Here is a 25,749-nt window from a genome sequence, read left to right as displayed (position 1 = left end):
CCCACATCAGAGCAGAGATGTGGGTTAGCCCTGAGGTGAGAAAAGAGGGCAAGAGCAGCAGCAAAATGAGAGAGAAAATTTCCAGGTTCATGCTACTTACATGTAGTTTTTAGTGCAAGAGATGAATTTTCACCTTGTCCTTGCAGCTGCCCCTTCAGGACTCATGGAAAAGGAGGTTGGCCACTCAGTGCAGCCTGGCTCTTGTCCCCTGAATTGTTGTACTGGCTAGTTGCTGCCCTGATCTGGCTGGTATCCCTGCCAAGAGCTCAGGATTTCTGTTGTCCCTCCCTGCCAGCCACAGACCCTGACTGCATTCATCAGAGCAGGTCTTGAATAACATCCCACATCCTTCCCTGAAGAACTGGTGACTCTTTTTCATGCCATGCCCTCGTTTCTCAGCTTGTTGGCCATTCATTTATTAGTGCCACCACTGATCCTGACTCCACCTCACCTTCTCTCCCCTTACCTGTAAGCACCCAACAGTAGCTAAACGTCTCCTCAAGTACATGTGGAAGAAACAACACAAGTAACCCAGCACAGGCCCTCTGGAAGCATCTTATTTCCATTGTTTTCCTTTCTTGACATGAATAGATGGCTGAGGAGAAAGCTTCTCTTCCTACAGCTCCTCTGTATTTCTTCTGTCCTTCCTTAAAACTAGTTAATGCTTTTGATAAAGAAGCTGGAAAATTGTTTGATATGAAGCTTATCATTCTTTAGGAATCGCTGACTAGGGAAACACATGAATTGTCTTTGAAAGGTGAAAGAAGCAAGGGTATCTTTCCACAGCAAATTTCTATGGGGCTCGCTGAGGATTGAGTAATCAGACAGAAAGGAGTTAATTGTTTCAGCTAATAATATTTATTTGAAAAATTGCATGCAAACTAGTGACAATCAGCATGGTATAAAGTTGTCTGAATCACATGTTAATCAGGATCATCTGCCAATAAAAAGGGGAAGTAGGATCCTCAGTGCCCCAAAGGTTTGAATTCCTACATAAAGGGGTATGGATGTTATAAGCCTGTAAGTTTTTTATATTGAATGAGAGGAAACAGCTGCCCTGACACATAGAGACTGTCTGTAATTGCAGGCAGGTTGGGTTCAGCCAGATGCAGATGGTGCATTTCTCTGTGCAACAGGGTCAGTCTCTCCTCTCAGGCTAATAGCTGCTCTCCCACTGGAGAGGCCAGCGGGGTCCTGGCAATTTACTCTTGACCAGGGGAAGCAGCACCAAGCAGATGGGCAGCTGTGCTCGGCAGCAGCTGAAATGGGGATGGGTTGGGTTTCAGGTACACCTCTCCTCCATGATTTTTGCCTGGATTTTGGGGTAGCATGAGGAAATGTTGCCTCCCTTATTCCCAGATTAGTCCCTGGCTTTCAACAGTAAGGTCAGGTCTTCATCCTGGAAAGGAAATGGACAGGCTTCTCTGTCCATAAACTGCCAACAACATCTAGAGGTAGCTCAGGATTTGACAGGTCTCATTTGCATTGAAAAGCAGCTGAGGTCCCTTTCTCCTTCCACTACACAACAAACTCTCTCCAAACAGACACAGCTTTCCCTAGCTGTGGCCCCCAAGGACCTTGCAGTGGGGTGGGGAGAATAATTTTTCTTGTTATGTGACAAAGTGGGAGCTGAGTTCCAAGAGATTTAAGCCCCTTAGTACTTTTTGAAGGCCTTCTGGAAAGCTGTGCATAGTTTTGGGTTTAGACACATCTGACAGTTCGACAATTTGACTTCCTCAAGATTATGCAGAATGTGTGGGAAAGAAGAGACAATTAAAGGCAGCCTTCTCAGCTATAGTGTAGTGTGCTGCCCTAAATTCACCCTCCCTTCCCCTTTTTTGCAAGGCAGTACAAGACTGATGGTGTGTATCTTGAGTTCCCTGTGCTTGAATGTTGTAGCACAGTTATTTTGCTTCCTGACATGTGTTTGAGCATTTCTGATAGACTTCTTTACTTCTTGATCTAGGGCTGAAAAAGCAGGAGTAAATCAAGAGGTACAGACAGACACTCACCCCTCAATATGCCCATTACCAAACATTGTTTCCCAGTTTCATTTCTCACCGCTGAAGTGTATGCATGTCTGTGCTCAGAATAATGGTTCCTATCAATGTGGTGTTCCTTAAGTGAGAGATCTGTTGAAGTGAAAGACCAAGGAAAATAGATTTGCACCACATTAGGATTAACATAATTTGCGTGTGGTGCAGTTTCAGAGAGAGAGGGGAGGCAGTGCTAAAGAGGTACAATGCAGCGTGCATAAAACGAGGTAATTCCTCCCAAAGGCAGAAAGCAAGAAAGTTGTGCACAGAACAGATGTGAACATGTGAAATTAATGATAGAAATTTGACATTGTGGAAAGCTTAAAAAAACCTTTCTAAATTAGATCCAGCTCTCTGCTTACTACGATGTTTCAAAATCCCTTGGAAATCAGGATAACCTGGGGCTTGCTAAAAAGGCTTATTTACGAGAATGGGATTCTCTGGTCTGTGTTGCAGAAAGGGAACCTCAAAGTGAAATAAACTGAAAAGAAGGAAGCATCTTTCCATAAAGACCTCAATGAAAATTCCATGTGGCAAGAAAATATGTGGGGGTTTTTGGTGTGTGCAAGCTTTGTACATCAAAGTCCTATTTCTCCGCATCCTTTAAAACACGTGACCTCCTCACATGAGGTAAGATCTAAATTCAAGCTTTCTGGGAAAAGATTGTTTCTCTTGAAAATGAGCATATAAAATCCTGAGCTTTGCTCAAAAGGAGGGAGTTAGTGGTTTTGTATGGAAAGTTTGATTTGTGAATGATTAGCAGTAAGCAATCCCTACTCGGGTGCTCTCACATGAAACTGTGCTTTCTTGTTCTGTGTAGCAATGGAGTTTAGGTTTACCAAGGGCTGTAAGCCTCTCTTTGTTAATAGCTAACATCCCTCTAAGAGGCAGTGATCAAAACACAAGGTAACCCTGGAACAGCTACCCAAGCTGCAGAAGAGCAAAGTGTGTGTGTAAAGCTCAGGCAAGTGCTAATGCTCAAGGCCTTGAGCACCTCTTTATTTAAGTGCAGCTCAGAGATTGAGAAAGTGGGGAAAAACGTACAGGGTCACTGTGCCCAAGACAGGCTCTCCTCTGGGCTGATGTTGCAAGCCCCTGTGTCTATAATTGTGCACAGCCACGACCTGCCTTCCTCGATTTGTTATGTCCCTGTGGCTTGGGAACCTGGGTCACCTCCAGGTGAGAGGGCAGCGTGTTACTCCAAGACCCAGTGCAAAGTCACTCTCTGGGTTAGGCTGGCAGGGAACAATCAAGCAGTAAGAAGCATTCAAAAACCCCTTGGGAGTCAGAGTCCCCACTCTTGTAATCAAGAGGCAAGAGATTATTTCAAGCAGGAGTGCTCCTGCTGTGGTAAGTAACGCCATACCTGGAAGGCAGGTACCTGCCCACTGGTACCTCTGGGCCTTGCAACAGGTCCAGTAACCTTGGTAGCTTCTTACTGTCATATTAGCTAACCTTTAACTGATTCCATAGCACCCACTCCCCAGCCACTCTGTACTTTGCTCTATGAAGACAATCTCTGTTTGAATGGCCTTTGCAAACAAGCACTTGAGATGGATGCATTTCCAGAGTGCTGACCACAGAAAGCAATGAAAACTTTAATGTTCTGGGAAAGACCTGAATACCACACAGAAAAAAACAGATTCTCATGTAACAAGTTATTTTATTTTATATTTTTTCCAGAGTTCCTAGTGAAATTCTCCCATTATTGTAGGGAAGAAAGTACAAATCAGGCAAGCTTATACATCAGTAGTGAAACATGCCCTTCACAGTGTGGCTGCGACCTGTCCTCGTGAACTTGACTACGGTCCTAGCATTTCATCTTTGCAACAACAGAGAAAATTGTATTGTTTAAAGAGCACTGTGATAAAGAAGAAAACATTAAGAGGACAAGATGGCCACAGATATTAAATAAATTAAAAGCATCTGTTAAAGTTTCTTTCCATATACAAAATATCTTTTCTTTTTGGGGGGTTATTTTAATTTTTTTTAATTGACATCACCTGTACAAAGTTTAACCTTTCAACAGAAATCATTTTAAAAGGCTGTTTTTACAAGAATTGGGTTGCTAAAGAAAACATCCTGAAAACTGCTGAGCCTTTCCTCAGAGATGAGCATGCAAAGCTTTTGGGCCAGCCCTGCAGCGGTGCACAGTGACTTGCAACCCCAGGGCTGCTCAGCACCTCATGAAAGGTGCCTGCCCTGCTTCTTGCAAGGTCAGGGCCCCCAGACAAAGCAAAAAACACAACCTGCCTTGTGACCCTCCCAGGGAACAGCACCATTGGTTCTAGCAGGCAATTCTCCTGTGTCAAGGTACTACACTGCAGGATAAGCAAATTTTATTTTGCACTCTGTATTTTGCACACTTACTGTGAGATTCTCTATTCAGTCTCCAAGAGTGAGATTTTCAAGAGCTTTCTGCAGCAGCCTCCTCACAGTCTGCTCCTCACTGGGGGCTTTGCTCCCAGAAGAGCCTGAAGAGAGAGCTTGTGTAGCTCAAGGTATTCTCCTCCCCATCTTTTAAGCCAGCCATAAAATAATGCACGGGCATCACATACCACGTAATTAGATGGAAAGCAGAGCCATTTATCAATTAATAGTATTTCAAAAACCAGAACAGGTAGGTAAAGCTTCCCATGCTGATCTGAGATTAAAACAGTGATTAATAATGAGTTGGAAGTTATTTTGAGGTCCCTACTAATACAGAGTTATATAAAGAAATCAATTCCTTTGTGATTAATATATTACTGATGCTAGACATGGCTTTATATAGAAAGTTTTGCTTACAGATTCAAATGTAAAACAAGTTGTGGGCATAAAATGTCTCATTTCTATACAGTTAACTTAAAAGAACACTCGGCACAGAGTTGGAAGAGCAAGATCACATTTTGCCTGGAAGACTGCACCTATTCTACATGATACGGTTCATGACAAGGTCCTGCTGTAGCCCACTGAAAACCAAGCTTAACATATTCATGTTCATTTTCAGGTGATGCCTTTAAGGTCATTTCCAGGCTGTCTCATCACAGCACTGGAAAGCAGTGCCTATAGCCTTGGACTCGGCTTCAGTCCCAAATTGTGACTCAGAGCACAGCTGCCCCAGATGGCTGTGCTGAGGAAACACCTATATTTTGTTAGTGCCTCTGCTCTGCAGCACAGGAGTTGGGAAGCTTGGCCGCCAACACCCTATTCTGATCTTGGTAACTCTCCTACCATCCAAGGAGAGAGCCAGGGTGCATCTGACCTCTGCATTTTCTTCTGAGGAGCCCTGTCCCCAGTACTGCTTGTGCCAGACACCATTCACAGATTGAGCTGGGCTCAGCTCAGTCCTGGCCTTCTGCTCAAGAACCAGACACTCCAATTCATCCCCAGCAAGCAGGGGGCTGGGGCTCAGCAACTCCTCATCTTGTGGGGTCCCCATTCCCCCTGAGTTTTCCCTGGGGGACTGCCCTTCTCCAAGGCAGCAGTCTCATTTGCAGTAGGATGATTCCCCCCAGCCCTCCCATGGGGAGTTAGAAAACTGTGAGGTACTTTCTCCTCTGTGCTGTTTGAGGTGTAGTCTGGTGCTATTCTAAGGGAGGTACGTGCTGTAATCCTAGTACAGGGCGATGCGCTGAGAAATCCAGCCCTCGGGGGCTACTGAGCAGCTCCCACCTTTCTACTCAGGACAAGAGATGTGCACCTCGAGTCTCAAAAACACTGTGAAGGAAATTATTCTGGTGGTAAGAGTGGTACTCATCACCAGCCAGATCACCTTGAACAAAGAAATGCGACGTACTGGCACAAAGCCAAGGTTGCCTTGCCAAGCTCTATGAAATCTATTTTGCCACAAGTTCGCTACAAATTGGATATTAGATTTAGCTAGGTTTATTGTTTGAGCTTCTGTGTTTTTTAATACTAGCCATTGTCACACTGAATTGTATAAAATGATGGACTTACCTGTGCAGCTCTTACAAAAGACAACTATCGAAACTCACTGCATCTGTTTTTGCTTGCAGGGCCTGATGTCTACTGAAAATCCGAGTCAGCTCCCAGTTTAACCAGTGGCATCCCCCATGTGTCCTAATGATACCAGGCCCAGAAGCGGACCAGGGGATGAAAAGGTGAGCCCTATGGTACTGGTAGCCTGTGCACATCACTGCTTCTGCCTGTCCTTAAAGTCCAGACAGGAGCCCACACAGCTCTGCACCAGAAAGACAGGCTCTTTTTTATTACCAAGACACAGCTGTGAAAAAAAGCTTAGTTGTCTTGGCTTGTCTTTTCAGCCAAGAGAAAAGCACAGCCTTTTTTCTCCTGTTTTTAAGTCCATCCGATTTGCATACAGAATGTCTGACTTCTCTTCTGCATGCGGAAGTGGATCAGATGAACCGTGATCTAAATGTGCACAGCTTCACACTTGGTTCTGTGCTTGGGTTTGATGGCAGTTCTGCTCCTATATGCTGAAAATGGCACTTGTTCTCTAGAAATTGAGACTTTTCCAGTTCCAGCAAACAGATTCTTCAAGGCAATACGCTGCTACAGAGCTCTTGCAATCAGGTTGGATAGCTATGCTAATTAGCATTGCTTAATTGGAGCCAATAAACATGTATCCAGTGACACTCCAGGAACCTGACTGCAGGAGCATGCTGTTCAAGCAGGGTAAGGGAAGGGCCACAAGCATAACTTGCATCTGGGACTAATTGGTGTTCTTTTTTCTTTTTTTTTTTTTTTTAAAGTTAAACTCCTGTCAGCTTCAACTGAGACTCTGTGCAGGTAAAAAGTGTTTGCTGAAAGGATCCCTAGGCTACCTATTCTACCTCCACACCTCTCACACCTTCGCACATGCACATTACTCAGGTTGGTAAACACAATAGCACCAGTGACCAAATACAAAGATCAATGACCAAGTGTTTAAACCAGCCCCAAATAGCTATGAAGCAGCCAAAAGGCATGTACATAGATAGGAAAACTGTTTTCACCTTCAATACGCTGCAGAATGCTGGCTCCGTAGTAGAGAACTTTCATGATGGTGGGGAATTAATTTATTCCCTATGAATATTTGCCCTATTTCAGAGAGTCAGTTATGTAGGTAACTCACGGAAAAGGTTGTTTGATGTTTACTCTTAGCGCAAACTAAACCATCTCTCCCACCAGTCAGAAGTGCTTTAAAAAGCATCATCCTCTACAGATCCTGCTGCTGGAAATGGAACCAGGGTTCTGTCTAAAGTACTTCTGTGAACATTTACTCTGTAACAGAACAAACTTTTTTAGCAGCTGTGCCTGAGATTCATTAGATGTTTTCTTTCCTGCTTGTAGTTTCTCAAATGAATTTTTAAAAGAAATTTAAATTGACAGCATAGGTACCACAAATTTCATTTTCAGAGTAGAAGTGAACTTGAGATAGGAAAAAAAAAATCTACTATCTGATTTATGTAACAATCAAAACTCACCAACCAGAGGCAGTTTTGAACAAATAATCTTAGTGAAAGCCTGCAGATAAGAATTGTGCACCAAAGAATTTCACTTCAGGAATCAACTACCGTGATTTACTCATAGATTATTTGCAGCTATGTTCTAGAATATGTGTTGCGAACAAGTCACTCAGACACTTCACTGAGCGTGATACTTTCATACCCTTGGCCTGCTGAGTTTCCATAGTGGCATGAAAGAAAAGTCTTTGCTTTTGAGATATCACAATTATGCACACAGCAGTAGTGTGTTTTGTGTTCTTCCAACTGAAGGCACTGACATCTAAATAAGCTGAATTACGAAGAATACGTCAATGAAAATGAATACACACATGCAGTTGGTGACATGTCATACCAAGGAGATATATGTCTAAATTGGATTATTTAAGGCTCTTAGGATGTTGGACTTGTTCATATTCCTTGCTGCACTACTCAACAACCTAAGGCAGAAAGCTTACCTTTAAAATGGAGAACAGTATATTTCTAGTCTCCCTACCCATTAGTCACCATAAGAATGGAGACAAAAATTAATAGCTACTGCTGCTTCCAAAATCTGGTACAAAAATAGATCAGTATGTCCTTCTGGCAGTCTCAACAACCTTGAAGAGTCTTCTGCAAATTCCTCTTTCACCTCTTGATTTCAACAGAAACAGTCAGTCCCCATTGCCAAGACTTGTCTCTGGGTCAAGTTCAGAGATGAATGAAGTTCATATTCTCTTTACTTGGAACTGATATTTGGAATCCATTCCATTTCCATCCTCATTGTTTGGATTTTTATGTTTTTTCTTTTTTTGTCCAAAGGAAATGCATTGGCAGTGCAAACAAAAAGTATCATGAAACACCCCTCTGCCCTGCCCCCCCTCCCCCCAAAATAGCAAGTGATCACCTCAGCATTTCAAAAGGGGTCTCCCAAGATGTTATCTGCATGCACAGGATTCCACTGTCATGTTGGGGTACACCTTAAGAACCACATTTTTGTTTTCATCGAAGAATAAGATACTAAGAGAAGACATTTTGTCAGGAACACAGCAAGGCTCGGGAATGCCTGGGACAACCCCAACAGCTCTCACTATGCTCTGGATGGTGGCATGGTTGGATGGCTTCAGGGCCTGCAAGAGAAAGATAAAGCACAAGATATAACTGCACTGATGTTACAATAGACCCACATACTCTAGAAAAAAAATGATTTATTGAAAAAGGGCCCTGTGGAGACTCCACACCTGGCTAGCTCTAGAATGTGTCTTCTAGTTGACCATTTCCAGTTGTCACTGTAGCTTCCCTGAGCCAGCAGCAAGGAATGGAAATCCAGTCTGGTTCTTTGGGCCACTGGTTGTGAGTGTCACTCCACCGCTTTCAGCTTGAGCACCCTGCTGGGGACAGGGCCTCGGGCTCTCTGTGGAATGTGCCTTCCCAGGAAAATACCCAGGCAGCAGACTTTGCAGCAAGGTGTACCTATAGGTTAAAGTAGTATCTTCTGAGTGAATTAAATCACATGTAGGCTACAATTTAGTCATAAAACTTGTTCAGCTGGGAGGGAGGCAGTCAATGTGTTAGCAAAATAAGTCATTAGGGGAACAAAAGAAACATAATTTGTAGGTTGGGAAGTTTGACTGGTGGCATGCAAGAGCAACAGGAAAAACAGAAGTGGATAAAATGCGTCCAGATGAGAGAGTGGAAGTACTTTACACCACGATACTAATTGTTCCACTTTACTCTCGTGCAAGGTTAGGTTGTTTTGTTCATTCTTCCATGCCAAATCTCTTCTCATCTGTCACTGACACTGCTGAGTAATTGAGCCCCTAAATCCCATGTCAGTTATACCTCATATTAAGGTGACATTTTTCTCCAAAGGACAAATTTCTCTGTATTTATACTCGTGTAAAGAGGAACACGCTTTGTTTTGATATGAACAGAAAGCAAAGTTTACCAGTGAGATAACTGTATTTGTTCACAAAACCAGAATACATCAATACACTCATAAAATTAAAAATTAACATATTGACAGAAATGAAAAAGACTAAGTTTTACCTCTGAACCCTCAAACCCTTCCCAATCCAAGTATCTGTATGAAAGATAGGTGAGCATGAAAAATGTGCAAGATGCAGTTTTTAGCCCAAGACTTGGGGTTTTTTACGAGTAAAATGTTAACAATGCTTATTAGAGCTCTTCTGACACATAGAACCTGTGAATCACACAGTTCAATATGTTCAGTCAGATGCCACTGAGAAATATATGGAACTAGATCATTCGGGACAAATGTGCAATTGGCAGTTTTGCTGTGACAACACATGATCTGCTTTCAAAAAAAATCATTCTTAAGGGTTAGATATCTACCTACCCGAGGTACAAGTCTTAATGATCCTGCATGCAAAAAGCACAGGAGTAACTGTGAGATTCTGGCTCATTGTATCATTCATGTAGCATGTTAGTACATTTAGGAATAAATGCTTCCAATTCTGCTGGCAATACACACAGATGTCTAACCTGTCCCTACTTACAGCAACATTGCTGACAACTAATGCCAGCTGTATTTTCTTTCTTTCTCATGGAGACAGTTGTCCCTCGAATTCCAACAGAAATGGATCAGAATGGACATTTTCCATATCATGTTTTAAAACTAGTCTCAAGAGAAAACTGAAACCATTTGACACAGAATTGAAAATGATTCACTGGGGAGCATTCAGCTATTCTTAATGTACATGTTACACATAATTTGACTGGGTTTTGCTACTTCTTCTCATGAGGAACCTATTTCACCTGCAGTAAGGCTGAGCAACAAACAGTGCCAAGCCTGCACACCCTTGCTTCTGTTTATCCTCAGAGACAGAATTTCCTCAAGTATACTTAGGATTCAGGTCTCTTAAACACAGACATTATACAGAGCTTGGTCTTTTTCCTCTGTTGCTGTTTAAGTTTACTCTCATAGCTTATCAGATGAATGAGATGCAGGGGTGTGGTGATATTCTGTTTAAAATACAAATGTACTATCCTCATAATGGGTGTAGGTTTTCCAGCATGGTTACAAAGACATTTGTCTCCATCTAGGTACCTGATCTCTAGAAAGACATTTCTGCTTGTTTGTTTGTTCTGAATTCAAGAGTACCTATGTTCCTAGCAGTAGCTGACAGGGATTTCAAAAATGTCTTAGATTAGTATACAATTCAGATTTCTGTATCAGATCCGCCTGCAAAAGGAAGTGAAAGCTCTGGTAGCATCCAGGCTTGTTTCCTTACTCAGCTACAGTGTGGCATTCTCTAACAAAAATTACTGGGAGCCTCCTCCAACAGATCTCCTGAGTCTGCTGATCAGACATCAAAAGGTAAAACATCTATTGAGACACTATTTCCCAGTGCCAGTAGTACTGGAATTAAAAACAGGTCTCCAAATATGCCATGTTAAGGTCTCATCAGAAACCCTTCCCTTCAGATACAGAATCCATACCACTAAAATGCTAAATTGCACAGAACTGATTTTAAGTATTGCTTCAGCTATTAGTGGGAATAGCCTGGATACATTTTGTCATTGTATGATAAAAGAAGTATCTCTATTTGATATGGGTATCATACAATACAGAACGTCCTCCATACTGACTTGCAGTCCATCTTGAATACATGGCCCCTGGCCTTTAAGGTGCACTCTTGAGGATAACCAGCTTTGGCATAACTCTGCTTCTGCCAGTGGGAATTTAATTGCAACTGGAGTAAAATCCAAAGGCGTGTGCTTCTCAGAAAATGAAAATCCCCCTCAGAGTACTGAATTGGCGTAATGCCCTGCACAAGGGGGGTGAGTTAGGCCATTGCCTGCAGGCTGCCTACACTCTGTCCACACATGGTCATGAAAAGCAGGCAGAGATTTTATGTTAGGAGGGGAGAAGCAGGGGAGGCCGAGAAGAGCAGCGGGAGGAAAAAATGCCGAGCTGACTCCAAACTGCCAGACCTGTGAATGAGTCCAGCTGTGGCTCAGGCTGCACCTGCTAAGCTGCACGCATCCTTGGGAGACTTGCTGCCCTGTTGAATTTCATTAGAGATGTATTATGAGCAGGGCAAATGATGTCAGTTACGAGCTTTCATTCCTGACCTGGGAGAGGGCCCGCCTGGCCTGTATGCTCTGCGGCATTACACAAGCCCAACACGTGGGTTTGACAGCAGTCAAACCAGCTAATTGAAATCAGGGAAAGGGTAAGGCCAGAAAATTTGAAGGTGGGAAGGGGTGGAGGGGCCGGGGGGGAAGGCACATCTGTTCTTAATTACCCAACGGGTTGTCAACTTTAGGAGCTCGCCCTCAGCAAAGGAACAGTATATACCCATAGGCACAGAATAGTTTGTTATTGCCTGATGGTTATAGTATCATTTTGCAACAGTCTTATTAGTAGCACCAGATACTATGCATGGCTCAAGAATAACACATGACTTTAGAGGACGCTTGCTTCACCTCTCCATATAATTTGGCTTTTCATTCTCTTTGAAAAATAAGGTAGTTTTGGTTTTTGTGATTTAAAAAGTGTACAAAAGGAACAATTTTAATTCCAACATGGACAGAAATCTACCAAGTGCTTTCAGGGAACCAGACTCACAGTGGGTTTCAGTAACCTGATGTCTTAATTAACTAGTTCTCTCTGCAGTACATGGCAGCAAATATTCAGCTGCACAGTGTCTAAATAACTATAATGCTCTGCTGCTATAACTCTTCACCCAACTGAGACTAGAGAGTTTCACACACAAAGGCCAGATTAGGCCTTTTAGTAGGAATTTGTAGAAGAAAACTAGTGTCCTGCTTACGGCCCTGCAGGCCTGCGCTACACACTTAGTTCAATGCAATCAGACCTCCTGCTCCATGGCAGCAAAGTCATTTAAACTCAGTGCGTTGCCTACTCATTTCTCCTGTTTCTTTCTCACTTTTTTTCTATTACAAGCTTTTTCCAGGTGAGAGACTACTTCTGATAGTGTGTCCGAGACTACCCCAGGCAGAAGCAGAGGGGTGAAGAGGAGGAAGAAGAACACTCCTTTGGATCTGCTAGACTTAGTTACCTTGATAATAGTAGCCAATACTGCAAGTCTACTTATTTGAGAAGATGGAGTTGACATCTCAGAGGCAGATGCTAGGATCTGCAGGAAAGCAAAACCCAAATTTGGCAGAAAAAAATTTGTCTCTGTATGTTAGAAAATCTTTTGATGCTCAATGTAATACTTCAGTGGAATTACCCAAAGATGGACAACTTCCAGACAAAGCTGGAACTCCTCTTTCACCCAAGCACTACCTGTTAATTACCTTTCAGTTGTGTGCACTGTTCGTACCTCCCTCTCATGACTCAGTGTCAAGCATAAGATTAAACTCATTTTGCCTCTTCAGAACCACCAGTAAAACTCATCTTGGGATGTTTTACTTGCAGGAGCATTTGTATGGCTCATTGTGTTTCTTTCCATAGGTTTGAAGTTGCTCTGGAAATTAAGCCCTGAGGTTATGGCACGCATTAAGGATTTTCCGGTTGTAGGTGCTAACAAAGACTTTGTGTAAAGAACAGGAACTTTTTTATTACAGTGCTTCTTTACCATTACTCTACTTTTGGTATCTCAGAATTTCTTTATCTCCATGAAGATACATTATGCTTTTTGCTGCTGGAGTATCTGTTCTCAAAGTCTCACCTCGACTCTCAAAGAGAGACTTGCTTTCTGTCTTAGATCTGTTATTTCCCATCAGCTCTTGTCAGGAATAGATTTCAGTCGGAGCATGAAGAGACCAGTAACAAGGGCTTCTAAAACCACTACATCCAAAACTGGTTTTGAGAAAGCCTTGTTTGCTCTTGAGAGTGCACATTATTGAGCAGTCTGAGGTTTGATCCAAGCTCTCCTAAAGGGAAAATGGGGTTCTCCCCAGTCTCTCCATGAGGCATCAGCTAACCCAGAAATAAATGCTATGTACTGACTATTAAGAGAGAACTCTGCTGTCTCAGAAAGTGGAAACCTCTTTTGCATGTCTGACAAACATTAAAAAAAAAAAAAAAAGATGTCTAGTGACAGGGTTGAAATGGTTATTCACTAGCAAGTGCTAGATCCTGGCAGTTCATCAGCACCTGAACTATCATTTACATCTTTGAGAGTCGAAAGATCCAGACCTGCAAACCTTAGGAAACGGAACCTAAACACTTTTGGACTTTAAGATGAGACACCTTCAAGCCTTTCTAAGAAGTTGCTATACAAGTTTTTTTTCCTATCATCAGAAATACAGAGGAACTTGACTGAAATTGTCTTCCAGTAAAATCACTGATGTTTCAATGGGTAATTGACTATTTACTTTGTTTCTTTAGCAATACCTACGATAACCCATAACAGGTATCTCATTTTAAGTGAAGAATATTTTAGGGGTCAGGATCAGCTGAGCTGGAGACACTTTTTTTTTTTTTTAACTCCTTTGAACTGAAGTACTTTAACTCTTCTGGTTTAAGTATCACATACCATTTTCTCCTAAACAAAAATCAGAGCAACACTTTTTTATGTCTGGGATGAAGCTTTTGTAACTAAATCTGTATCTAGAAATGCTAACCCAGTCTTAAGCAGAGGGACACAGAAGGCATTTTTACAATTTATGTGTCTTTGAAATTAGAATGGAAGAAGTCCAGGTCTGGAATTTTTAGAATTTCTAACCTGTACGCTGAGTTACTCATTTGACAGACCACAGTTCCCATCAACAATAAAGTAAAAGGCCCGATGCAATGTATTAAAAGGTCCTTACCTTTTTATCTTATCGTTTCTTGTTCCCTTTCATTTTTTCCTTTGATCTGAAACCTGAAAGCCTACCATTGCATTTGGAAGTAGTCAGGTAAGTCATCTCCTCCTTCAAAGAGAGACTCCTGCCTTCCTCTGCTTGCTTTTTCTGGGCTCCATCCTCTTTGGTACATTTCTCCACCAGTCATTTTCAAAGGGCGACTCCCTTTGGACTTAAGCCACTGAAATGCCACATAAATTTTAGAACTAATTGCTAAGGCTTCATGGTGGCAGGAATAAAGACTCTTGAATGTGAGGTTACAGTGAGACCAAAAACCCTACCTTTACTGTCATTTCCTGTAGGCATTATTTGTGTATACCTCTCATTTTAGGCCAGCCTCAAATACCACATCCTACTTTTAGGTTTTGGTACTCTTGGGAGGGTCCATGCTGCTAATAATGACATTAGGCATTTGATTTTAAGGAGCTGAATTCACCCACCTAAGTCACAGGGCTAGGAGCATATCACCCTTTCTTGCTACTCATGTGCAATAATCTCATAAAAAACAGAGGATATTTCAAAAGTCAGTTGGCCAGGATCCATTGCTTTGGGTCCCCTTGGTCTGTCATAGAAGTGATTCATTTGACTCTTTCACTTACACTTAAGAGTGTCCCAACTGCTCCTATAGCCACAGAGCCTCTCTGTCACTGTGACAGTCATGCCTCACGGGGCACACATACTTCCTAAAGCATGCTATGCTGACTGACCGCAGTGTGGCTCTGGCAGCAGGGACTCCTTCGAGGCATAATGACTACTGTCTAATAAGCAATTTTCTGAATCTGGCTTGTATTATGTTTATTAAACAGGTTAATAACAAGTTCACACATCATAAGCACTATTCAGGAAATGTTTTATGACAATTTGGGTTCTGGACAAAAAACTAATACCATGAAATATTTTTTTAATTACCTTTACAAGCCTGTCTTTTTACTAGCTGTTCTAACCATTACTCCTTGCAGCCCAAGACAAAGATATCACTTATTTATTAGATCCAAACACGTAACAGGTGACCAGCTGCCTTCTTTCACTGACGCAGGAAAGAAAACGCATATTTTACAGTAACAGACAGTGCAGAAGAATCAATAAAGACTGTACCTTTGGAATTGGGAATTGGCATTCCCCTGAGCAGTAATAGGCGTCGAAGGATTTAGGGGAAATAATCCACTCACTCCAGCCAATGTCTGCAAAATCCACCTTGAGATAGCGCCGGGCGCAATACCTTGGCTCATTCCACTGCTTCCTCCTCGCCTTCTTCAGCGTTTGCTCATCGAACTGGAGAGTCTGGCTCTTCTGGTGATGATTCTTCCTCTGCTTTTTCTTACTCTTTGTTCTCTCTGCCAACCGTGGCTGCAAGGTTTTGTAGGGTTTTCTGTCTTCCCATCTCTCATCCTCATTGTACTGGTATTCAGCTCCTGGAAGCTCATTATTCTGTAATGGCAACAGAATGTTTGCGGAGCGTTTTCTCCGACGCTTCCCAAGGCTGCTCCTCACATGGTTTTCTGGCCTGGGAAAGACCCTTGCCAGAGGACGACGGTGTCCTTGCAGACTAGAGACAACGCTCTCTGGCTCTGAAATAGCAGAATCATTGGCATAAATCAGAATGTAGGGTTCATAGCGAGAAGGTGCCCTTTTCCAGGGGTGATGGCTGGTCAGATCCATTTTGACACTGATCAGGAGGTCATTGTTTTGTTTCGCTTCATGCAGGAGCTCAGTGATATCCTTCCACTGCCAGGAAAGGACATCCTGGTAAGCAGTGGAGACATTTATTAGGAAATGTCCCAGGCTCCGAGTCTGATTCCCAGCAGAAGGAAAGGTCCAAACTGAAAGATGTATCTGAATTTCAGGTTTCCTGTGCCCATGACGAGAACAGCCTCTGGATTGGGAACAGTTTGGCCTAGCATGCAGCAGATCACCAATATAATAATACACCAAAGCTGACAAGACGTTTTCAGACTCGGTGAGTGACGTCAGGTTAAAAACATACATCTCCTGGCTTTCAGAGCTCCCTAGAAGAAAAAATACTTAGATAAGAATATGGGCATTTTGAAATGTTATAAAGGACTGAGTACATTGCTTTCTACGTTATACATTAAGTTCACAGAAAATTTTCAAGCAGTACTATGGGAACAGGTTTAGACCACTTCAGAAAAACCACCAAGCTGGTAAACTGGTGATCATAAATCATACTTTCAATCTGGTTTCCTTGTAATACCTATCTCCATTCAGAAATACTCACACATTTCCTACTGCTCCTCTCACTTCAGGAAGCAAACTAGGTCACTTTGATAACTAAAGACTTTATCTATCACCCAGTAATTTGAATGTCGCCATAGTAATGTTTTGCTCTTTTGTTTTTCTCTTTCTGTAACAATTCGAACCCTCAAAATGCACTTAGGTGACTTTGGCTGCCCTGTCATGACTAAAGAACTGTTGTCTTTCTGTGTCCAAGACAACCGAGACACTAATGGGACAATGGCACTGAACCATGCCTTGGCCCAGACCTAGCTGAAGCTGGAAAAGGCTCCCACTGGCTTCACTAAGCACTAGATTGTTTGTAAATATCCATTATCCTGTTGAGCCACAGCCTCAGTTGGAAAGAAAAGATTTGCTTCGCTACTAGTAGAGGCTCAATGTGGCAGTGGCGTAGAGGAAAAGCGGAATTCAAACAGGGTGTGATTTTTAGTGTTGCAGAGGCTTTCAAGTTTACTGTCAGGTAAGTCACTTAAACTCCAATTGCCAAGACGTTTGATGCAAAAAGAGCCTAGCTTTTAAACCCTCCAACTTCTGCTGTGATCCAGGCCTCACCTACAAGAAAGGGACTTTGGGGCCTGGGTGACACTCACCCTTAGCTTCTAAAGATGTCAGAGTATTAGGGACCCAAAACCATGTAACATTTGGTACAGCTACCTATGTATGTCAGGATGCAAAACAGTAAACAACATAGAAAGCTAAACGGAAAGACAAATTGAAATCCTGTGTTACAAAGAATGTTTCCTCTCAGTATTAACCACTTCTCCATTGCAATAAAACCAATTTATTGGTCCCTCCAGCAATCAGTGACCCCTCCATGCACAACTGGGGCTTCATGACCCAGAGCCATTCACGAGAGCAAGATTAGAATTGGGCACAGAAGGAAGTATATAAAGTTATTGACAACAACCTCACACACAAAGAAGTGATGTGGCTCGCCTCTAAAGAAGTAGAGAGAAGAAATACCAGCATAGAATAATTTTCAAGGCTTGGATGTCAGCTCTGAAGAAAAGAGACAACTCACCATTTATAATGAGCTAAAGACACACAGGCTGGTTCAACAGCCTTTTGGCTAAGTCAGACACTGATCACAACCAAAGTTTCCCTCTAGAACAACCAGGCCCAGGACGGCTTCAATTACACTGGGTAAATTTAGTCATCCCACCAAGGACATTTCATCAATTTTCATGCCAGTCAGGATTAGAAAGCATTTATTAGTATAGCTGAAGGTAGGTGGACAGTACTGGAGCAACCTCAATAACCAAAAGAAAGCCAATCCAAAATGTCATGGTTTGGGGCAGGGGGGCAGGAGGTGGAGGTGTTGGTGACAAAATGCACCCACTTGCCTCTGTGCAGAGGGAAACAAGCCAAGGACAATTCTGCTTCATGGTTGGGATGTTACTGTATTTATTAAGAGGGATGCAGGGGACAGTGGGGTTTCCACAGCTGTGAAATTTAAAAAGTCAACCTAACCACAGGTATCTTGCACAAACCCAAAGATAAACTCCTAACACAGGCTGATCTGCAAAAACAGATGGCTGACTACTTTAATCCCCTGTAGGGTGCAACAGAAAGGCTTGGGGGTAGGATTTAATTTTTAGTTTAAAATTTCCTGCTTGGACTGCAGTTATGTCCGTCCTTCAGAGTAAGAGAAATATAGATCCAAATGTTAAGGTGCTATTGAGAGCTATAAAAACAGGCTGTATGGAAAAGTCAAATATAGTAAAGCAAAGGTACGGTCTGCAGCTCCCCAAAGGGCTGGAAACAACCCAACACATTAAGAAAACAAGGGAACATGGAATGAAATGCTTCTTTGACATCATGGCATGTCAAAACCCTCTCTGGAGGCTGAACAGAAGTAATAGTTTACAGAATTTTGCAAGAGTTTTGCCTCTTTTTAAAAATTTTATTCCAAGCAATGACGAGCATAGAGATGACATGGACTAGGGAAGAACAGCCTTCTCACTTCCAACCTCAAAACACTGTAATAATTCCCCTGCCCAATACAATGAAAACACCATTTCCAGTACTGAACTTTCAAAGATACTGACAGCTTTATGTTCTGGGTGACATTGCCTCCAGCCAGCAATATCCCAACTGCTAACACCATTCAGATTAAGTCCAGCAAAAGACTGTATTCTCCCTCCGCCTCCCAATCCCCAGCCCAACAATCTAAGCGGTCGCCTTTTCAAAACACTTTTTTTTCATCAAAATTCTAAATGAAACATTAAAAAAGCAGGAATCAGTCTCTCTTCTTGTCCACAATATATCACATGCATTGCTTCGCGAAATTAGGGAAAAAAACCCCATACACTTTTCTCAGTGAAATGGAGAAGATGCCTCTGTTTAGACATTCAGCCCAGCCCGATGGTGGATCACACATGGGTAAATTCCCAATAGGTGAAAACTAACGTACCAAATCCATCCAATGTTTAGCTATTACTTATGCCTGGGGAACTAGATTTTCATTGAATTTGACCCTACTTTTAATTCCTCAAGCCCAAACCAGCTATTACATCTGTACTAAGCACACATGAGGACCTGACCTCTGCTTGGTTTGTAATCTCTAATATAATAAGGTTAATATGTAATTTGGCAGAGCACTACGAACATCAGTCTTAGGAACCAGAATTTATGACGTCTCACAAGTGCCTGTTAAAGAAGTTATTATGTGAATCACTGGTCAATGTTGAATGACAAGTTTTGATTTTAATTTTAATAAGAATTCCACTTAACAAATACTGCCTGTTCTAAATTGGCATATTGTAGTGGATCACAAAACAAGCTGCTTTTGTTTATAAAGAAACCCTAGATGGCGTGAAACAGACACAAGAGGAATATATAGTTTTGATTAAAAGCAAAACTCAAGAAGCCACTCAGTACTTAGCTCTACACCCAAGACTAAGTACTTGCAGTAGGTGGTGCTGTTTTCTTACTTAATGGCCTCCAAGCTCAAACGGCTCTGAAGGGTTTTCAGCTCATTCAGTCTACAGAATCATCTTGAAACCAGCTACTAGTGGCTAGCACAGATGCCTATGGATTTTCTGTCTTCCGGCTCAGAAAAACCCAGGTGTGTGACCTGGGTGTCTGTCACAATGAACACTGTGACAAATACCTCCATATTGTGACTTTAAAAAGACAGACAAATCAAGGAAGATTCAGCTTTAAAGTATCTACAAAACGCACCTTTTCCTCAGGAAAATTTCATTTCACTTAAATGAAACTTCATCCTTAAACCCAGAGGACAGAAACTGCTGAAAATGTGTCCCCACAGTGACATAGTTTAAACTATTAGTCAAGGTCAGGAGCATAGTTTAAACTTTTCACAAATGTCAGGCGGTATCAAGAACCATCTAAGCAAATTTTATTGTGATGTGGGAAGCTTTCCATGAGCCTCATCCTGCTTACTCTACTGACACCAGTGAGGTTTTACTGACTGATGTAAGCTGAGGCTTTAGTCTTTACAATGACTTAACAACAGATAATTCCTCTCATAGGAACAGTTTGATTTACTGATTTTCCCCCCTCGCTAATCCCAAAGAACGCCAAACAAAAACCCAAGCCAAATCTAAGTAGGGCTTTAATTCTAATACTCTGTCAGTGTTCAGTAAATGGTATTTCCTAGGGTGCTGCCATCAACAGCTCCATGTTAAATGGAGGGGAGGAGGAGGCCAGACTGCAGGGTGAAGTCCATCAACAATTGCTCAGCAGCCAGTGGAAAGAAGCAGACTGACTAAGCTCAGCTAAGTCCTCTAGCCCATTTGCCCTCTATAACAAGGCCTTTAAGGTCTCAAAGACAACAAGACTTCCTTGCAACAAAGCCCTCTATTGGTCTAGAAGGATCATTTCACCTGCAAAGCTGACTAAGCAAAACACAGGCCCAAAATTTTATGCTCTATAAGATCATAGCATCACAATAGCTTTTTTCTTATGTTTTCAATCCCAAACAAAAACAGTGAAAACAGCAGCTTTTCAGCAGCTTTCTTTGTGCTAGTTGCCCAGACAAGAAGTGGTCTGATGCAGAGACAGACAAGGATCTGATACTGAAACATGATCCTTCAGAGGGATGCTGGACAGAAGGTCCCACGCTGCCTGGGCTGGCTCTTAGGATACAGCAGTGGGAAGATCTGATGGACCCTGAGTTTCCCTGAACTGCAGGCAGCTGCTGGAGCAAACTTGCAGTTGGGTCCAGCACCTTACTGCCTGGCCAGATAGCAGACTCTGCTATCTCTGAGCAGCTGTGTCTCACACTCATTTACATCAGTATACAACGCAATTCAGTGGCAATTCTATTATTTGAGCAGCAGTAAACTTCCCTGGCTCACTTGATACACTTCCCAACTCAGCAATCATCAGATTTCTATCCAAGCACCACTACATGAGCTAAATCTTTTAAGTTCTTTCTTAGTCAGAGTGATCTCTGCTAACTCAGCTTTGCTCTTTTGTAGTACAAAATGGGAAGCGCAGACTTTTCAGCAACAAAGGATGTAGGGAGGAGAAGGTTTAAGAGGAAACAAGCAAAGGAAAAATACGTGAAACAGAGCTGTATGCAAGGAACATACTGCTACCTTCCAGATACTCTGAGGTCAGATTTTAATGGCAATCTCTGCTCCCCTTCAAGGGATTGCCATACGTTGCTGCTAGCCTGACGAGGAATTTTCAAGACCAAGCCCTGCATGACAGAGCTCTTTTGAATTGCAGTAGATAAGACACAGCATCACTTCACTGTTAGTATTGCTTGCTTCTACAGTGTAGAGCTTAGGAGCGGCAGCCACAAGTTAGGCAGACAGGCACTTCACAAGGAGAACATCCCATTGTTTGCATTCTTGGAGAATATAACTTGGAAGGTACACACAGTTAAATGGATAAGCTACAGATTTATTGGCCTCCTCAGCCCATATACAAGTTATTACTCACCTGTGCACTCTCCCCTTGCTCAAGTGAAACTCAGACCCCTATAACAGCATGGTAAAGCTTGTACTGGGACAGTGTCACTTCCCCAGTCTCCTGCACAAGCGACAACAGAGATCTTTGGGGTGTGGGGAGAGGGGAGGTACAGTCTCTCTGGGCCTAAAGCAGAAAAGCCTTACTCTTATCACAAAGGTGGCTGTCACACAGATGTCAAGTCAGGGTGTGCCGTGCCTCACCATCTGGGGTATCAGAGTTACCAGGTTATTTACTGATAGCTCAGACTAGAAGGCAACCCAGCACTACAGCTGAAGTACCTGTACCCACTGAATTTTCAGAGGCATGGCCCGTGCTTCCTCACCTTCCTGCAACAACCCACAGCTGTATGGACTGCCTGTTCCTAACATTAAAAAGGTATTTTAAGAAAAAGCAGTAGGTCTGTGGAGACTGACATCACCGGCATGAACATATTCATGTTACAAGGGGCACTTCCAGGCATCAATAAGCTGGAATGAGTCCGCTAACATGTGGTGTGTTTACCTTTATAGAGGATGCACTGACACTTTTATGGACTGTCAAATCTATCCCACGGGTGAAAAAGGATGCAATAACGAGGACTATTTAGTTATATAGTCATCATTAGCCATCATTTAAATGAGATATTAAAGTGGTGCCCTTGTGCCAGTGCACAGTTAAGAATGTATCAGTGTTTCCGTTGTAAAACTTTGTTGTAAAACTTTGTTTTCATGGGTTCACAGCCCAGCTACAAAAGTTCACTCAGAGCTGGAAATGGGAATAAGTTCCAGAACAGGAACACAGATTTGGAAGCCAGATTTCTTCTTTTCTCCCACCTTTGCTCTTACTTGATTGCTGCTTCCCCCTTATGAATTTGAGTATTTTGCAAAAGAAAAACATAGGATCCAGTTCTCCATTTTTAAAGAGCATGGGAATTGGTGCCAAACTGGTTTTATTAATTCTTTTACCAAAGCAGATAAGGTCATAGCAGCTAGTAACTTGATATAAAAAAAAAAAAAAAAAAAAAAAAAAAAAATTAAAGCTATCAGCTACTTAAATAAAGAACTTCAAGAATCAGACACGGTGCATGCTCAGGATCTAACTTACATGTGGACTTTATGATATGAAAACCACAAATATGCACATTGCACATCATAAATGAGCTGCATAGCAGGCAAATGATCTCTCTTCTATATATTTTAAGCGGAAAGATCACAGCAGGTCTGAAAACTAAACACAATATTGAACTCAAAGCTAGCATAAGCTAATCAAGTAAGGTGGTTGCATCAATAAAGTACAAAAATCTGGGAAGGGAAACACGAATAGCTGATTCTACTCCTGCTCACAGTCATGATTAATTCCACTTCAGCTAAAGGCAGTGAGTTGGCTGTATGAAAACCGAATTGTGCACAGTCTGTCCCCTTGAGGCCAGAACTCTTCACATGTGGAGTGACATACTCTAGAAACTGCAATCGCCTGGGGACTGTGAGCACAGGTCATTCATGTGCATCCATGTGCACAGCATGAGACAGGTGGTAAAAGAAGCCAGAAAATTCAAATTCTAGGTCTGGTCCTGAGAGGCCCCACCTACAGATCCTGCCCATTTGCCTTGGAGAAGGTTTGCAGATTTGGGCCCAGCCTGCTCAAAACCTAGTTTGACGGTTTTGAAATTCCTTCTGCCTAAAAATTACCAGGATGCTGCTGCTTGCATTTTATTTATAAGGGTACAGGAAAAAAATCCCCCCCCCAAAAAAAAACCCAAATGCCACACTTTCACCATCTCCTGCCTGAATGTTTTTAAAGCTCTTGTTACAAAACAGCATTAAAGTTAGCAGAGCTTAAAGAGGCTAAAATTTGGTCCCTACTGGTTTTTTGCAGGCTGACGGTGGCCAGCAAGTGAGTAGCTGGTTTCCCTGTGCAGTACTTGATTTCCCCTGTTTGCGTGGGCATTTCAGACCACAACAAAGGAAAGAAAGGCGTTCTGAAAAGGAGGAGAACATAGTTCTTAAACCACAAGAATTGGCCTGAGGGCAAGTGTAATACCTAAAATTACTTGAAATTCAGTCAATAAAAAAGAGTTTAAAGTAATTTCTGACTGTATAGCTTTACTATAACATTATTAGAGGGACCCTCCAATTAAAGTCGAGTTTTTTAAATGACTCATTTGCAAGACATGTTTCTTTAACAACGCTATGATTAAAAGTTCTTTCAAAAGCAAACTGAAAGTCTTGCATTTGAGGCTTTTATCTTTCCGCACTCTTTTATTTATTCTGTGCACTATCTTTCCTCCAGATTCTGAGCCTCAGAAGTTTCAGATCAGCACACCTCTACGGGAAGCACTGAAGGCAAGCAGATTTATATCAGCTGGAGGTCTGGTCATTCAGCGGTTTTGCTGTCAGGAGAAAAGAACAGTTGTGTGCAGAAACTGATGCACAGACTCGTCCATAGTTCAAGAGTATATTTGCCAGATCTGACAAAGCGTTCAGCTCTAACTCACATCTGACCTTCTTCCTAACTGTCTTTTTAGAGTCACAGCAGATGGAAGACCACTTGCTGTTGTGGTACCCACAGGTGAAGAACTGGAAAAGGCTCTGTCTTAGGTTTTTTTCTGAAGTAGAGCTCTCTGTGAGGCCTGACCCAAGCAAGAAGAGAGCTGCTAGCATCATCCCAGAAACAACCCACAACAATGACACAACTGCCACAGAAGTCATGGGCTGAACATCCTTTGAGTTGAATACATAGAAATAAATTAGTTAAGTCAATGAGAGAGAACAGTGCTGGCACGTAACTAGATATACTGTCAGTTATGTACATCCTTACTTTACTTGTAGTGGATCTGGGGCCTGGGGTTTCTTTCAGCTTTGTCACAGGCATCAAAGGTTCCTTGTTTTGAGTGACTCCAACCAAACAATTATGTTTTGAGATAATTTAGCAAGATTAACGGAAAACAAATTTGCCTGAATAGAAGATCACACAAACATTCATCAAAATCAAAAGCCAAAACCCCCAGCTCAAACAACAAACCACTAATAATCTAGACTAGTCATGAAATCTGGTGCACGAGAGATTTCATGGCAGCATAGGATGGAAACTTCAGAGGTGCCCACGCAGGGCTGAAGCTCTCATCACATCCCCTCAGAGGACTGAGCCACAGAAAAAGAAACGTGTGTTTAACAGTTGTTAGGATGCTTCTTTTGATTATCATGTCTTAGTTTTTTCTCGTTAGCTGACCATTGCAAGACCACAGCTGCCATATACAACATCACTTTTCTTGGACTAGAAACAGGGGATGACCTTCAAAAAATCCTACCAGTTCTTGGTCTCATCACACAACATTCTATTTTACAGGGTCTCAAAAATTTGTCTAGTGGGTTACCTGGGAAAGGCCTTTGTCATGTGCTGCTGAAGAGCCAGAAACCCTCCAGGGGAAAAGCAAGGACAGGAAAGTTTCACAGCTACATCTGAGAGTTGTGTTTCAGAAAAGAAACAGTTTCTATCCGTAAAATACATGATTAAATTGCAAAATGTATGGTTAAACTGCAAATGAAGTCACTAAAGATTTCCTTCAAGACTTCCTTCTGTAGATACAGGAGAAATGGGCAGATTCCTAGTGAAGTTCTGCACATAGCAGACAAAAAGCTGTCTCCTGAAGAGACTGGTAGTGGGGATTGGTAAAATGTGCTGAAGGAGCAATGGCAACATAATTTATTAATTTAACTGATGCAGCCACATTAAAAACAAGGGGAAGCCTGTGGGAGACTGAAATCTGTAGCCGAGAACTGCAACAGTCAGAGCAGGAGATCTGGAAACAAACTACCTAGAAAGGGAAATACTGTAGACATGCCATTTCCATTGCAGGGTTGGCCAAGCAGTTGGATACAAGAAAGAAGTCAGAAACCAGAAAAAGCCTTTCCACTCCCCCCACCACCCTGAGGAACATTTGATCTAAGGGTTTCTGGAAATGCACTTTTCTGCCACCAATAACCATAAGAAATTATGCCTATAGCAAGATAAAGACAACAGTTAATTGGTTAAATATTTTGCATAAATACTTATAAAAGTGTCAAAAAACTTATAACCACTTCCAATTTATTGCTTTGGCACTTGAACTGTGAAAGTATTGGAGGAGGAAAGGGATTAGTGAATAGTGTGTTTATAGGACTGCTGCCACCCAATGTCAAGAGAGAGTATAAATATAATCAGCAAGACCACAGAGATAGGACTTCAACCAAAGACCTTCTAGGTTCAGAACAATAAATATCTTTAATCGGATATGTTTAAAGGAGCAAATATCTCTCTGTTGGGATTATACCCTCCCCCCCCCCCCCCCC

At 42.2% G+C, this 25,749-nt stretch overlaps 1 protein-coding gene across 1 annotated transcript in view; it reads right to left on the bottom strand.

The window, feature by feature from the left end:
* Positions 1-3,688: 3,688 nt before the first annotated feature.
* BMP3 (bone morphogenetic protein 3) overlaps positions 3,689-25,749 on the bottom strand; it is a 65,404-nt gene continuing 43,343 nt past the window's right edge. Inside the window, exons 2-4 of the mRNA XM_026848048.1 lie at positions 15,341-16,251; positions 8,370-8,592; positions 3,689-8,268 (exon numbers count right to left, since the gene is read on the bottom strand). Coding sequence (XP_026703849.1) covers positions 8,401-8,592; positions 15,341-16,231 — 1,083 coding nt within the window. The 5' untranslated portion in view covers positions 16,232-16,251 and the 3' untranslated portion in view covers positions 3,689-8,268; positions 8,370-8,400. The remainder of the gene's footprint in view (positions 8,269-8,369; positions 8,593-15,340; positions 16,252-25,749) is intronic.

Source organism: Athene cunicularia (genome assembly GCF_003259725.1).
Source record: "Athene cunicularia isolate RWA chromosome 4 unlocalized genomic scaffold, athCun1 chr4_part2, whole genome shotgun sequence".
NCBI lineage: Eukaryota > Metazoa > Chordata > Aves > Strigiformes > Strigidae > Athene > Athene cunicularia.
The sequence above is the reverse complement of the archived record's forward strand: the minus strand, read 5'-3'. Positions and strand labels throughout refer to the sequence as shown.